A 15,422-nucleotide genomic window follows, 5' to 3' on the forward strand; every position below is an offset into this window, starting at 1 on the left:
CCTGCCTAGCTTGTCCTAACCAAAAGTTTCAGAAGGAAGATATTAAGGTATTCCTGGGAAAACCACTCCCCTTACCACCCCCACACAAATCAGAGCAGCTAGCAAGTATAGAACCTGTAAGATACGTAAGAAAACAAGTCTTGAGGTCACAGACTTTATTCCGACAACCAAAGGGCTTGAGCACAGCTAAGGCAAGAAAAGAGTTTCATCTGAGAGTGTCTATCATGGGCAGGACTGTGTTCAGATGAAGTAAGAAAAGAAGACAAGTTCCTCTGGCCCAAAGAAGCAAATGATCTAAAAATCATCTAGAAACAGCCTGCCTTCACAATCCCTGGAGCAAATGGACAGGCAAGCACTGTCATCTGGCACAAAAGACCTGGAGCAGAAGAAGCAAGTGTTTAAAAAACAATAATTGTTCCAGGACTCACAGGCAGGCCTTTCTAAGGACAAGTGCATGCCCACGATAAGTGCTGGTGTTTCCTGAGAGAGTTGACATAGGATTACAGAGCTGCTTCCCTGCTGCTTGTCTAGGCTCTCACTCGTCCTCTGAACACTGAACTTGGGCTGGGAACATGACCTTCAGTTCCCTGTTCTGGGCTCCAAGGGCTCTTTGCCAGTACAACAACCTGAGGCTGACCTGGATCCTGTCCCATCTGTCTGGCAGACACAGGAAGTTACCTCCACCCAGGGGTAAAGCTGGTCCTCAGTCCTGGACACCTGGTTGAGGGAGGTGGTATGGGTCAGCCCTGACCCTCAGCACTCTTGGATGGGGGCAGGGAGAGTAGGCAAAACTTTGGAAAGCCAAGCAGGGAGGAATCCTGGGTAAAGGGCATCTTGTTCACTGGATGGTCCGGCAACGGTGGCTGAAGAGCTGGCTGATGACAGATGGGTCAGCCATAGTAGATGTGTCCCCCAGGTTGTGGTCATTCTGGGCAATCTTCCGAAGCACTCGCCTCATGATTTTCCCTGGGGGACCACAGGCTTCTGGTTACTGGTGAATGAATGCACTGACCAACTCCAGCCCTGCCAAAGGCTTTCATCCACTCACACCCACCACCACAGGGCCTTAGCCAATCCCATTCCCAAGCCTCGAGCCTCTGAACATACCTGAGCGGGTTTTAGGCAAGGCAGGTGCATTCTGGATGTAATCTGGTGTGGCAATGGGGCCGATCTTTTCTCTAACTGTAACCAACAAATCATTAAGCATTACTTCAGAACCTTTAGCAAGCTCCCCAAAACCAAAATAGAGATGGCTTTGTTCCCCACTTACTGCCTCTTCAAGGCCCGGTCCACAGAGTCATCCTCAGGCTCACTGCCTGTCTGTCTCTCTTTCTGAAACATTGCTTACTACCTCATTTATTTATTTTTTTATTGATTTTAGAGAGGGAGAGAGAGAAACAACAATTTGTTGTTCCACCTACTTATGCATTCATTTGTTGATTCTTGTATGCGCCTTGACCAGGGATTGAACCTGCAACCTTGACATATCGGGATGACGTTCTAACCAACTGAGCTACCCAGCCAGGGCCTATCTCATTTATCTTAATGCACCTTCATGGAACTCAGGCTCTAGAATCAACCCACTACAGTTGAAATCCCACTTTTCTAGCAGCATGGCCTTGGGCAAGTGATTTAATGTCTCTGAGCCTCAATTTCTTCATCTTTATAATAAGGGTAACAATAGGATTTATTTATGGGGAGATTATATGCATTTAAAGCACTTAGCCCAGTGGTGGCACAGAGAAAAAATTCTATACATGTCAGCCATTATTATCCTAGTGGAGAGACTAATGGAGACAGAATGGAAAGAGGGCAGTCAACCCCCTAGGATCTGTTTGTGGTTTGGGGAGCAGCTCGCTCCAGCTCCTCCCTAAGAACCTGCCGTGGAAACTGGGCTGGCAGGACAAACCCTGCAGTCCCTCCCTGTCCAGGGAGGCTTCTCACTCTGCTTCTTGAGCTCCTCGGTGAGAGTAGAACTGAAAGTATAGCCATCACACAGGGTGACAAAGCAGTAGAGGCATTCGCCCTTCACGGGATGAGGGTGGCTGACCACAGCTGCCTCTGCGACAGCCTGATGGTCCACAAGTGCTGACTCCACCTCTGCAGTGCTCAGCAGGTGACCTTGTAAGTGAAAGGAAGTGTCATGAGAAAGATCCCAGCCTCTACCCCAGCCCCTGCTCCATCTGTGCCCACAGGGCAGTCCTGGTCTGGTTAAATTAGAAAGGCCCTTCATTCATTCCTCATATGATATGCTTCAGTTGCCCCACCACCCCGTTCCCCTCCTCTAGGCACATTCCAGTGTTTGTCACTCTTCCTCCAAAACCTGGCCCAGAACTGGGTGCTTCACTCCAAACATGGTCTGGCCAAAGGACATCCTGGCTCTCTCAAAAGGCTTTAGCTGGGAGTGGCTGGGAGAGCAGTGCTAATGAGAAGGGAGAATGGTCCCTGGCCCTCACCAGATACATTTAGCATGTCATCGATCCTGCCAGTGATCCAGTAATAGCCATCCTTGTCCCGCCGGCAGCCTGGGAAGTGAAGAAATGCACAATGTAATAAATAACCCTATAGAAGGATACAGGATCCACATTATCAGACTTCCCAGCAAGTCTTCTTGCTTCTGTGCTTGCCCACTGTGGTGGCCAGGCTCCGAAATGGCCACACTGATCTCCACCTCCTGGTATTCATACCCCATTGTAGGCCTTTCTCATTGTACTAGAGTTAGTCTGTATGAGCAATATAATTTGGCAGAAGTGAGGGGATGTCATTTCTGAAATTAGAGTATAGAAGACACTGTGGCTTCTATCTTGCTTGCATTATCTTGGATCACTTGCTCTGGTGGAAACCAGCTGGCACGTCATGAGTAGCCCTATAGAGAGGCTGAAGTGGCAAGGAACTGAGGGTTCCTGCCAACAGCCACATGAGTAAGTTTGGAAGTGGGTCCTCCAGGTTCAGTCAATCCTTCAGATGACTGCAGCCCTGAACAACAGCTTGATTGCAACCCTCAAGAGACCTTGAATGAGAACCACCAGCTAAGCTACTCTGTTGCTGATCCCCTGATATTGTGTGAGATAATATATTTGTTCTTTTAAGCTGCCAAATTTGGAGGTAATTTGCTCCACAATAGATAACTAATACACCCACCAAAAGTTTATTCTCCATTAATTGGCAAAGTTATTTTCTTTTTAAAAAATATTTGTTTATTTTTTTAGAGAGAGGGGAAGGGAGGGAGAGCGAGAGGGAGAGAAACATCGATGTGAGAAACACTGATTGGTTGCCTCTTGCACGTGCCCCAGTAGAGGACCAAACCCATAACCCAGGCAGGTGCCCTGACCAGGAATCGAAATGGTGACCTTTCAGTTCACAGGCCAATGCTCAACCAACTGAGCCATGCTGGTGAGGCCAGGCAAAGTTATTTTCTAAACAGTAAGTCAGTCCTCATCACATCTCTGCTCAAAACCCCTAAAAGCCTCCCACTGTGCATTGGATAAAATCAAACTTCACTATGGCACACAAGGCCTTACACTATCTTCCTCTCCAACTTCATATAACACTCTTCCTTTGCTCATTACACTGGCCACACAGGCTTCCGTCTGTTCTCAGATATTTCAAGCATGTGTCTGCACAGAACACTTACTTCACATTTTCCCATGACTGGTTCCTTCTCACCTTTCAGTTCTGTGGTCAAATGTCACTTCAGAGAAGCCTTCTCTCATCATCCCATATATGGTCATGCCTTCAGACACTCTATCCCATTACTTTATTTAGAGCATTTTTTCTTCACAGCACTCACCGCTAAGACAAGCTTATTTACTTGTTTGCTGAATTTATTGTTCATATTCCTTTAATACAAAGTAAGCCCCATGAGAGCAGAGACCTTGCCTGCCTTATTCATGGTAATATCCCCCATGCTTAGATCAGTGCCTGGACGTAGTAGATGCTCATTACATATTTGTGGGTGAATGCAGTGGTGGATGGACACATGGGCAAACACAGACTCCAGGTATGGAGATACACATGGCATAATACCACCATATGTCCCATCTTTTTCAACAGAAGAGCAATGACAACAAAAATTCATATATCAAATCTCAGATGGCACCATGCTGAGACCCATTCTGCAATACTCATCATTCCTGCTCTTACAGTCTCTGTAGCTCTGCCTCAATATTAGACACTGATACATAGGACACACTTTCTCTCCCTGTGTTTCTTCACCCTTAGTCAACTCTTCCTGAAAATGGGAGAAGATACATGTTTTGATAGGAAGAAGGGGATTGCCACGGCTCACCATCTCCTGTCACGTAGTACCCAGGGAACTTCTTAAAGTAGGTGGTCTCAAAGCGTTCATGATTCCCATAGACTGTACGCATGATCCCCGGCCAGGGCTGCTTGAATACCTGGAGAGTGAGGAAGGCACAGTGGTCACATCTGTTACGCTGTCTTACTGAAAGATAATCAAAGCTTTGCCAAATATGAGGAGAAATGGCCTGAGTGCCATTCCTGAGAAGTAGTACAAAGTACAGGCTTTGGAGATAGACAATCCTGGCTTGGAATCCCGACTGTGCCACTTACTAACTGTGTGACCTCAGGTAAGTAATTTTACCTATCTGAGCTTCAAGATCCTCATCTGTAAATCACAAAAAATAATCTGAGGATTAAATTGATAGCAGGTAGAAGATGCCTAGCACAATGTTATGTTGATGATAAGCACTTAGTAAATTTTAGTCTCCTTTTGGGAAATCCCCTTTGGAAAGCAGGTGCAGTTTGATGCAAATGAAAACAATAAAAGTATGGGACCCACTTATGAGTAAATTATTTTCCCAATCAATAACATCCTGTGGCAGAGGGATGAGATGATGGCTAACAGGCAGAAGGCCTGGCTGGATTCAAATGTTGCCCTTGTTACTAATTTGTTCTTAGTAAAAATGAAGTTGGGTGGAGAATAGTAAAAGTGAAGTGGGGTGATGATATAAGTTCTAATACAACAAACATAACAACAGCTAACACAACAATGGTTAATCAACACTCTTAGGTTCTGTGCTAAACTTCACATGGATCATCTAATTTAATCAATCCAGCAACCATAGAAGACAAAGGTACTATTATAACCCTACTTTACAATTGAGGAAATTTAGGTTCATAAGGGTTAGGTAACTTATCTGAGGTCACAGAAGAGGCAGAGCCAAGATTTGAACCCAGGCAGGTTGACTCTGGAACCTATGTGTTTTCCCACTATGTTAGGAAGCTTCCTTTCACACTAGAATGTTTGTCAAAGGAAGAGTTGAGACTAAATCTTCCAGACCCAGAAAGGTACCATCAGGAATCCCTGAGCAGAGAGCCCTTAAGAGCCTCATGAGCCAAAATGCAGAGAGGCAGGCAAAGTATCCAAAACGACTCCCTGCAGTATCTCTGCAACGGATAAACACTCAACCATGGAACTTTAGTCACAGCAGCTACTGGGTTCTAAACTCCAAAGCAAAGTACAGTATCCCTTAGTGGACCCTTTCCCCCCAACTCCTCTAAGACCCCCAAGGGGCAGGGCCTCACCAGATAGCCTTCAGCTTCACCTTCCAACTCTTCTCCAGACTCATTCAGGATTGCAGGAGCTACACCAAAGAATGGGAAGGTCTAGAAGCAAAAAGGAGACAAAAACAGGAAGGAGAGAAATGAGGCAATTCTGACTTGCTCAACCTCTCCCAACGAGATGCAGAGCCCCAAATTCACCACACATCTCAGTCCAGTCCCCCACCCTCTACCTAGGCCAAATGCCCCAAGACTATCTCTGCCTAGCCCAGGACCAGCCAAGGGAGCCTCACTCACAGCAGAACCAGGCTTCATGGGTGTTGCACCAGGGAGGGGGGTCAGCATATGGCCACCCTGTGGAACACAGAGATCCGGGGTTTGAGTCAGTCTTCGCACACTCTCCCTGAGCCCCAAATTTCTTTACCCCTTACTCACTGTCTCTGTCTGCCAGAAGGTATCCACAATGGGGCAGCGCTTGGCACCTACTACCTGGTGGTACCACAGCCAGGCCTCAGGGTTGATGGGTTCACCTACTGTGCCTAACACCTGTAAGGATGCCCGGCTGTGCCTTGGGCAGGGGAGTGGGGAAAGAGGAATCAGGAAGACATACCCAGGCTCTTCTGCCTACTCACCCCCATTCCAGGCCAGGGAGTTAGAACAGTAGCATAGAAATAACTGCACAAAGGCCAGTTGTTCTAAGGGACACCCATGGGGTAGCAGCTGGGGAGGGGTCTCACTTGATGACAGGCTTATCTCCAAACTTCATGAGCAGGCGGATAGCCGTAGGTGCTGTGTAGAACTTGGTCACCTTGTACTTGTCCACAATGCTCCACATGCGGCTCACATCCGGGTATGTGGGGATACCCTCAAACTAACCCCAGTGAAGGCTGGTCATTTCTAGTCCTTCCCAATAGTCCCTCCATCCCCCTACCATATCCCCAGGCTCAGTAATTTGCTCTTTCTGACAAACCCATTACTTCATTCCCTTACCAGACAAGACAAAAGAACTTCCCTCTCAGGATTGACAATCACCTCAGAACTGTGCAAGAACTGCATAAGTCCTACTGCCTCTAGACACGTGGCCTTAGGAGGCAGTCATCCTGAATCACCTTGTCCATCCCCTAAGTAGGCCAGGTAGCCATGGGTCCCAGCTCCCTTCTCACCAAAACACTGGTGGCACCATTGGCCAGTGGCCCATAGGTGACATAGGAATGGCCAGTGATCCAGCCGATGTCTGCTGTGCACCAGAACACATCCTCTGGATGGAAGTCAAACACGTACTTGAAGCTTGTGGCCACATAGAGCATGTAGCCTCCAACTGTGTGTACCACACCCTGGGGGAAGAAGAAGGCCTCAGGATGGGGCTTGGGCTCACCCCCCCTGAACGGCAGCACTCCTGTCACACCACCCATCTCTCTTCCATCCCCTTTTCTCCGTGTTCCCGTATCACACCTCACACTCGTGTAAAGTCAGTCCATCATTCACATGCACACCCTAAGATGGTATTTCTGAGCCACCCGCATTACTCTTACACCTGAACACTGAGTACACTCACAGATGGTGTCTCTGTTGTGCATTTGTGTGCACGTACTCAATTACACATTGACAGAGTGAGAGTGGGGAAAAAAAGACCATCTTTTCTTATTCCATCAATATCCTATCCCTAGGAAAGAGAGACCAAAATTGTGTTTCTAAAAACCCATTGAGGTATATGCCAAGCATATGGAGAAAATAATTTAGGGACGGAGCAGGTGGAAGGCAGAGTGACATCTTTCAAGTCAATGGAACAGAGTTTTCTTAAGTATTTCTGACTCTCACTGTGCCCTGAGAGAGACTAGATGTTAAAGTGTGACATGTTGAAGAAACTGAACTCCAAAAGCTGTAGGCTAGGTGCCCAAGAGGGATCCCTGTGCCCAGCCTTGGCCTTGAGTTGACAGGGCAGCTCTCCTTCAACCAAGCCATGTAGGCTTGGGCAAAAAACATCAATATAAGCCACATGGACTGATACTTTTCTCATTGTCTGGGCAATATGAAAGCCCTCACCTAAATTATCTCACCCTGGGCTTCACAATCTAGCATCTTAATTTGATTTAGAAAAAGTAATGTGACATTTCTGAAATTCAGGGTTGTAGACTAAAATTGATGTCATTAAATGCTTCCTCAGAAACTCACTTCTCACCCTTACACAGTATACACACATGGGCCACACACACACATACTTGCCTTGGGTTTGCCTGTGGAGCCACTGGTGTACAGGATGAAGAGTGGGTCCTCAGCATCACACCACTCAGGCTCACACTCATCCCCTGTGTCCTGCATGAGTTCATGCCACCACAAGTCAACATCCTCATTCCAGGAGATCTGCAGGAGAAGAAACACAGGAATGGGCAGGAAAGAACTGTGAACAGCTCAAGATGGGAGCAGCAGATACCTGGCCCGTAGAGGGGCTGAGATGGGACTGGCGGGTGGGGGTTGTGGAAAGGAGGAAGGGCTCTGCAAGGGTGGAATAGAGCAGAGAGAACAGGAATGGGACAGCAGGCTTCCTGGGTGCTCCTGGCACCCTGCTCCAGAGTTCCCCCTCACCTGGCCCTCAGGCTGAGGGGGGCCCATTGGTTGGTCCCTTCAATCCTTCAATTATTAGTTTAAATGTCAGCTTGGAAAGGCTTTCCTTGAAGAGTATCTGGAAGATATCCACCCCTAGCATCACCCTTGCTATTATTCTTGATCACTGCACCATACTTCTTTCCCGCATAGCACCACCCATCTCTCTACATAACATATTTCTAGTTATTTTAGTTGTTTGCTTGATTACTGTCTCCCCAACTAGATAGTGACCTCTGTTAGTACAGTATTATATATCTCTTTTTTCCCCACCTATATCCCCAACACTTAGCAAAATGCCTGGCACTCAAAAGGTCCTCAATAAATTTTTGTTGGATGAATGAATATGCACACACAGGCCTGCATACACACATATGTACTTATGGAACTAGTGGCTTATCAGCAGGGATGCGAACACCGCACAATTCAGAAATGCAAAATTAGTCAGAGCCCGCAGATAAGGCAGGCATCTGGCCCTGTTAGTTAGTAGTGAAAGAAGTCAACAGATCTTGATCCAAGCACCTTTTCCTGAGTGTCCAGACCTCATTCTCTACCTGGAGGGGACTACCCTTGATCTCCCACTGCCTTTACATCACTAGTACCAATCAGTTTCCCATAAAGACATTTTCTTGAGATTTCATGCATCAGGAAGCCTTGTTTTAAGTTAGTGGAGAAGGACGAAAATGGACTTTTCCCAGTGGAGGGATATCTTCCTATAACAGAGTCCCTTTGATAGCTATTTTTGGATTTGTCACCTTAAATTCCTCTAAACTTTGCTTGAAACCATTTTACTTTCCTGGTTATATCACCTTTCAAACAAACAGTTTTGCTGAATGAAGTTGGATTCCCTGAATTTGTCCAAAATTTGCATTCAATTCCAGTTCTGCCACTTCCAAGCAAGTCACTTGGGCAAGTCACTTTACCTTGTTACCCCTTTTTAAAATGGGGATAGTCATTTTTATTCCAATGGTCTCACAGGATTTGGGGAATATCAAAAGAGAAAGGTATATCCAATAGTAAACATCAAGCTTCGGGTTATCCTGGGGGGTGTGGAAAACTGATGAATATCAGGCAAGATGGAAGTTAGTTCGGTTCCCCTGAACTCCTCTAAGAGATGAATTTAAGGTTATGATGGTGGGAACTGTTTGAGGGTTGCTTTAATTGTCACAAAGCCCTTTCATACTCATTAGCCTCTTGTATGTTCAATGGCCCTGACTGACAGGTAGACATGACAGTGTAAGAGAAACCCCCATACTCCTGTTGTATGCCTATATGCTAATCTACTGTGTACATATTTAGTTAAAAAAAACCAAACCCAAAGTGTTATACATATAACTTGATAAATTAGAAAATAACTCTCTCACCACTCTCCTCTTTCTCTACTATCTACGCCTTAATCTAGAGAATTTGAGGGTTTTGGCATAAGCATTGTAAGAATGACAAGCCCAGGCCAAGTGAGGCACCATTAAAAATTTAAAAAGATAAAGAAGAGAGAGAGCTGCCAATGAGCTCAAAAACACATTGTATTTTTTAGTGGAATAGCCATGTGGGTCTACACATGCCTTGTCACATGAACACTTTTTTTCTTGCCAAATGATCTATTTTAGATGAGGTCATTAATCTATTTAAGCAGAAGTGTGTCAATACGGCTTTGGGCAAATGGTGCTGGTCTACAATACTGATGTGAGTTGTCAGAGAAAAGGCACTAGGTACATGTAGGGCAAGTTATATTGTGCCCATGAGAGGACTCCTATAATCTTATAAAACTGTTTCCTTTGTGGATGTGTGATTAAGAAGGGGGCGGGGGAAGGGACATGCTTCACGTGTGGAGCTGATAACCAGTACCAGGAAGAAGGACGAGAGTTCAGTTAGTATTGTAAACATTATTTGTGAATTAGGTGTGTGCCTATGAGGACCCAGAGCTTTGAATCAGGAAAATGTTTGCATTTTCTTAAATAGACATTGAGGAGGTGAGTTAGCATTTGTCCTTGGACAAGGATAGCCTCAGGGAGGGTACCTGCCAGGTGTTAGAGAAACATGAGGAACCTCAGAGATGACAAAGTAGAGGAGGGCATATACAAATTGTGTAGGTCCACCTGTAAAGATTGCTTAAGGATGAGTGGGTTTGGAGCTCTGGAAAGAATTCTGCAGCTTTGACTGCAATTCTTAGGCCAAGAAACCTGGACTTTGTAAGCCCGTTTTTATGGTCTTTGATTTTTCGGTAACTGTTTTCACCTCCAAGAATCTGGGAGCGTATGGCCTGAAGATCTCTGTAATTCTTGTAATTAAAGAATTACAAGAATTTTTTTTTCTGGTTTCCCTCTTGGAAATGTCAGCCTGTCTATGTTAAAAACAATAAAAGCTAATATTTATGGAGTAGTTACGATATGCTGAACACCTTGCACATATTGACAAAACCCCATCAGGTAGGTACAACTATTATCCCTATTTTACACATGGGGAAATTGAAGCACAAGAGTTTACCTAACTTGAACAAGTTCCCATAGTAGCAGGTGAAAGAGCCAGGATTTAAACCCAAGTAGTTTAGCTTCAGAGCTTATGTTTTAATCACCAGGTTTGTTGTCTACTTCAAGAGAAAAAGTCTTAGGTTCCTGCCTGAGTATCAAAAGGAAATAGTGTTATTGAGCATTATTTCATATGTCTATTGGCCATCTGTATGTCCTCTTTGGAGAAGTGTCTATTCAGGTCCTTTGCCCATTTTTTAATTGGATGGTTTGTCTTCCTGGTGTTGAGGTATATAAGTACTATATATGTTTTGGAAATTAACTTCTTATCAGAAATATCATTAGCAAACACGTTCTCCCATATAGTGGGTTCCTTTTTCATTTTGATGATGGTTTCTTTTATTGTGCAGAAGCTTTTTAGTTTGATGTAGTCCAACCTGTTTATTTTTTTTTCCTTTGTTTCCCTAGCCCTAGGAGATATATCTGAAAAAATGTTGCTATGTGAGATGTCTGAGATTTTACTGCCTAAGTTTTCTTCTAGGGTTTTCATGGTTTTGCAATTTACATTTAAGTCTTTTATCAATTTTGAGTTTATTCTTGTGTATAGTGTAAGTTGGTGGTCTAGTTTTGTTTTGTTGTTTTTGTTTTTGCATGTACCTGTCCAATTTTCCCAATACCATTTATTGAAGAGATTGTTTTTACTCCATTGTATGTTCTTGTCTCCTTTGCCAAATATTAATTGACCATAAAGGCATGGGTTGATTTCTGGGCTCTCTGTGCTGTTCCATTGATCTATATGCCTGTTCTTGTGCCGGTACCAGATTGTTTTGATTACAATGGCTTTGTAGTATAGTTTGATATCCAGTATTGTGATCCCTCCAACTTTGTTGTTCTTTCTCAAGACAAAGAACGTACATGCATAGCCCATGGACACAGACAATAGTATGGTGAAGACCAGGGGAGGAAGGGACTGGGGTTAGGTGGGCTAGGCAAAGAGTGGAAAACAGGTGATATCTGTAATAGCGTCAACAATTTTAAAAACAAGGAAACAGTGTTCCCTAGGAACAAGATCTGTTTCTACCATACTAATGAGAATAAAGAAAAGGGGGATTATGTTTACCATTAGCCTAAGAGGTTATAATCATAACAGATTTAGAGTGAGACACCCTATGAGGATGGTAAAACTCAGAGGAATTGTGAGTTTTCTGCTTTATTTTAGTAAGGAAAGTGGTTTCCTTTTAAGCATGTATCATCATCTCTCCACTACTGATAACGGAACTAAAGCCCAGAGAGCAGAGGCAACTTCTTCAAGATCATACAGCTAAAAATTGGTCTCTGGACTCCAAACCCCGCCTCTCCTCTGCTTTGAGTCCCCACTTAGGGATTTCCCTTCTTAGAACCACTTACAATGTAACTTGTTTTCAATTTAGCACTTAATTTTATCAGACTTTATGTGCAGTTTATAAATCCCAAAGTAGTATAAAAATGTATTTAAGAATCTTCTCTGCTGTCCTATATAGAACTTAGGCTTTCATTTCTAATACATATGTTTTATACATATCTACATACCCAACTTGATGGTGAATTCCCAATGTTAAGGTCTATACCTCCTCTGCTTGCTTTCCTCCTGTCTCTCCTGGCTCTGCCCCAGCCAACTGCATAGTAAAAATTTTCTGATAGGTTTCTTATCCCTCTGTCCACAAAGGTCCTGAGCAGCAGAAGAAAAATGGGTCGTCTGTTGCTACCTCCCTGAGAGCCATGCTCTATGCCAGTTCAGAGAGGTAGCAACAGGCATTTGGTTTCACAACACTTCAAAATGACGTATATGGCAAAGGACCCCAGGGCAGAGAGAAGGGGGTTAGGTCTGGCAGTCACCTCAATGGGGCAAACAAGCAGAGAGCAAATGGACACACAGACAAGCACACAGGAAAACAGTGCCCAAGGCAGTGCAGAGGAGGATACCTGGGGCCAGATGCGCTTGGGTTTCTCTTTCGGCTTACCCTGTTAAGAGCCCATGGAAAGGATGGTGAGCAGGGTCCAAGAATAGGGAAGTGAGAGGGAAGGGACAGTGCGCCCCAAACCTCTGGCTGTCTTCTTTTCTAATGAGGACCATATCTTGAGGGCCAGATCCTAGTCCTTCCATGGTGGAACTCCACAGGTAGCCCACCCCAAGCCACAGCCTAGTAATCAAGATGACTGTATTTAGTCACCCAAGCCAGCCCATTTCTAACCCAAGTCTAAGCCTGAGGGTCCCTCGTGCCCATCAGGATACCCCACCCAGTCTCTCTCACAATATCTCATGCTAAGGTCCCAAGCTGAAAAGGGCTCCTTAACTACTTTCAAGTTCAAAGTCCCCCAGATCCCAGCCAGCCCTTCCAGGGGAGGCATTCCTAGCATGGCTCTTATATCCACAGCATTATAATGAAGAAGCAAAAAAGGACATCAGGAACTTCCTGGGCAAGAAGAGGGAGTCAATTTGAGCCAAGGGGAGGGTATAGCAGTAACAGACTCACCTGCACATCTGGACATGACCTCTTAATCGGTGGGGACTGGCTGAGAGAGTCACATGTGCCCAGCTCTGATCTCCTCAGGTGCTTGACCACAATGCAACATTTCACTGAGAAACCCCTGGAGGAAAAAAAAGCCTGAAGTGGTGGTATGGTTGGCTCAAAAGAGAATTTGTTAGAACCCATCCATGTCCATCTAGGGTAGGAGAGACAAAGGGAAAATGGCACTGGGAAAAGGCCCAGTTGACCCAGTGGAGTAGCCAACTGGCCAAAAACACTTACTTCTCCCGACACTTCTCCAGGGCCTCATCAGCCAGTTCCTTCAGGTTCACAAGCTTTTCCCCCCTGTAGAAGGCATCTTTGGGGAGCAATAGACATTCCAGGACTTAGGAGGGGACCACACTCCTTGCCCCTTATTCCTAGTGAGCACAATATTCACAGAATTCTTCCTGAGTGGACCTCTTAACTTTTCTGTCTGATTTGAGCAGACAGAGGGATGGCTGAGGTAGAACCAGGAGCTAAAGAGTCAGCAATCTCTACCCTTCATGCTGAGCAGTCCCAAACTCCAAATAGCGAATTCGAACAAAGAACTAGGGGAGAGGGGTTCTGGAGAAGGGGTGAGAAAATTAGTCACCTGCAGTGATGAGAAGGCTGCAACTGGAATCCAAGATCCGTTCACATAGAGACTCTGCAGAGAAGCCTGCAAACTAAGGAAGGAAAGAAAGACGGGGAGCCCTAGCTGGGTAGCTCAGTTGGTTAGAACATCAACCTGATGCATCAAGGTTGCAGGTCTGATTTCCAGTCAGGGCACATACAAGAAGCAACCAATGAAAGCATAAATAAGTTGAACACCAAATCAATGTCTGTCTGTCTGTCTCTCTGTCTGTCTCTCCTGTTGTCCCTCTCTCTCTCTCTCAAATCAATCAAGTTTTAAAAAGACAGAGGGAGTGGGGACCCAGGGGTTAAGTGAACAAGGAAAGGAGTCACTGAAAAAAACCTTTAGGGTCTCTAAGTTAGGGTCCTAGAAGAAACTGGATAACTGATATCCTATAACAAAAACATTTCAGCCCTGGTTGTTGTGGTTCAGGTGACTGGTACATCATTCCATAGACCGAAAGTTCTCAGGTTCAATTCCCAGTCAGGGGACAGGCCTAGGTTGTGGGTCTGGTTCCTGGTTGGGGGTTGTGCAAGAGGCAACCAATAGATGTTGCTCTCTCACACCAATGTTTCTCTTCCTCTCTCTCTCTCACTCCCTCCCTCCAAGCATGTCTTTGGGTAAGGATCAAAAATAAATAAATAAACACAAAAACAAAAATATTTTGAACTCCTTAGTCTGGTTCTTAAGATCCTCTCATCTAGGTCCAATCTACTTCTTCAGAGTCCCATCCCCCAACAGGCCCCTTTTTGAGCCCAAATTCCTACCACAATGGAATGCACAGCCCCAAGGCGAGCACATGCGAGCATTGCTACCAGAAGCTTCGGTATCATAGGCATGTAGATGGCCACTCGGTCGCCCTTCCGAATGCCTGCACATAAAAGATATAACCCATGGACCTTTCCTGATGTTATCCCCTCTCTCTCATCCAGCTGCCACCATCACCACCAACCACTACCCGAGCTGACCTCTTCTAGTCCCATTACCAGATTCCGTCCATCCATTGTCTACTTCCCCCAAGTCCTCAGATACCCCAAGGCCAGGTCCTCCAGTCCCCTTCCCCCACCTCTTCACTCACCCTGTTTTCGGAGAACATTGCTGAACTGACACACTTGGACCAGAAGTTCATGGTATGTGATCTGGGTGTTCTCCTCTGGCTCATTGCCCTCCCTGAAATACATCAGAAGAAAAAAAATAGTCATTAGGGAGTATGATTTCTTCCCCCTCAAAAAATAGAAACGGTCATAAAATCCATTCAGTAACACCAAGGCCTGGGAATGTCTTGTGAGGTCGACCCATCTATTACTACACCTTGAACTGACTGGTCAGATACTTTGGCCTTTCAAAGTATGCTTTATACACAAGCTGTCTATGTCATTGAAAAATGTGTTGTTAATCTCTGAGCCCATTTAGGTTCATAAAATGGGATGATGGTCCCTTATCTTCCATCCTAGGGATGTATTAAAGAGAAATTATATCACAGGTATAAAGTGGAGTCTCCAGACCACTTGCACCCAAGTCTCCTAGGGAATTTGTTAAAATGTATATTCCTGAGCCCCTACTTAGACCTACTGAATTAGAATCAGAGGGTCCAAGTGAGGCAGGAGATAATCAGGAAGGAGGAAACTCCAGAGGTGCCCCAGGGCTAAGATAAAGAACATGGATGAAGGC

At 45.2% G+C, this 15,422-nt stretch overlaps 1 protein-coding gene across 2 annotated transcripts in view; it reads right to left on the minus strand.

The window, feature by feature from the left end:
- Positions 1–140: 140 nt before the first annotated feature.
- Positions 141–15,422, minus strand: part of ACSS2 (acyl-CoA synthetase short chain family member 2) — a 54,449-nt gene continuing 39,167 nt past the window's right edge. Inside the window, exons 3-19 of one of the 2 annotated variants that reach the window (XM_054573850.1) lie at positions 14,830–14,921; positions 14,519–14,622; positions 13,731–13,803; positions 13,379–13,454; positions 13,103–13,217; positions 12,552–12,590; positions 7,747–7,884; positions 6,687–6,857; positions 6,261–6,394; positions 5,959–6,091; positions 5,821–5,877; positions 5,548–5,628; positions 4,289–4,397; positions 2,457–2,525; positions 1,945–2,121; positions 1,108–1,182; positions 141–966 (exon numbers count right to left, since the gene is read on the minus strand). In XM_054573850.1, coding sequence (XP_054429825.1) covers positions 839–966; positions 1,108–1,182; positions 1,945–2,121; positions 2,457–2,525; positions 4,289–4,397; positions 5,548–5,628; positions 5,821–5,877; positions 5,959–6,091; positions 6,261–6,394; positions 6,687–6,857; positions 7,747–7,884; positions 12,552–12,590; positions 13,103–13,217; positions 13,379–13,454; positions 13,731–13,803; positions 14,519–14,622; positions 14,830–14,921 — 1,771 coding nt within the window. In that variant the 3' untranslated portion in view covers positions 141–838. The remainder of the gene's footprint in view (positions 967–1,107; positions 1,183–1,944; positions 2,122–2,456; positions 2,526–4,288; positions 4,398–5,547; positions 5,629–5,820; positions 5,878–5,958; positions 6,092–6,260; positions 6,395–6,686; positions 6,858–7,746; positions 7,885–12,551; positions 12,591–13,102; positions 13,218–13,378; positions 13,455–13,730; positions 13,804–14,518; positions 14,623–14,829; positions 14,922–15,422) is intronic. The other variant, XM_054573851.1, reaches the window with a different exon arrangement.

This window comes from Pteronotus mesoamericanus, unplaced genomic scaffold (assembly GCF_021234165.1).
Source record: "Pteronotus mesoamericanus isolate MK-2021 breed Mesoamerican mustached bat unplaced genomic scaffold, CSHL_Meso_final contig_25, whole genome shotgun sequence".
Taxonomy (NCBI): domain Eukaryota; kingdom Metazoa; phylum Chordata; class Mammalia; order Chiroptera; family Mormoopidae; genus Pteronotus; species Pteronotus mesoamericanus.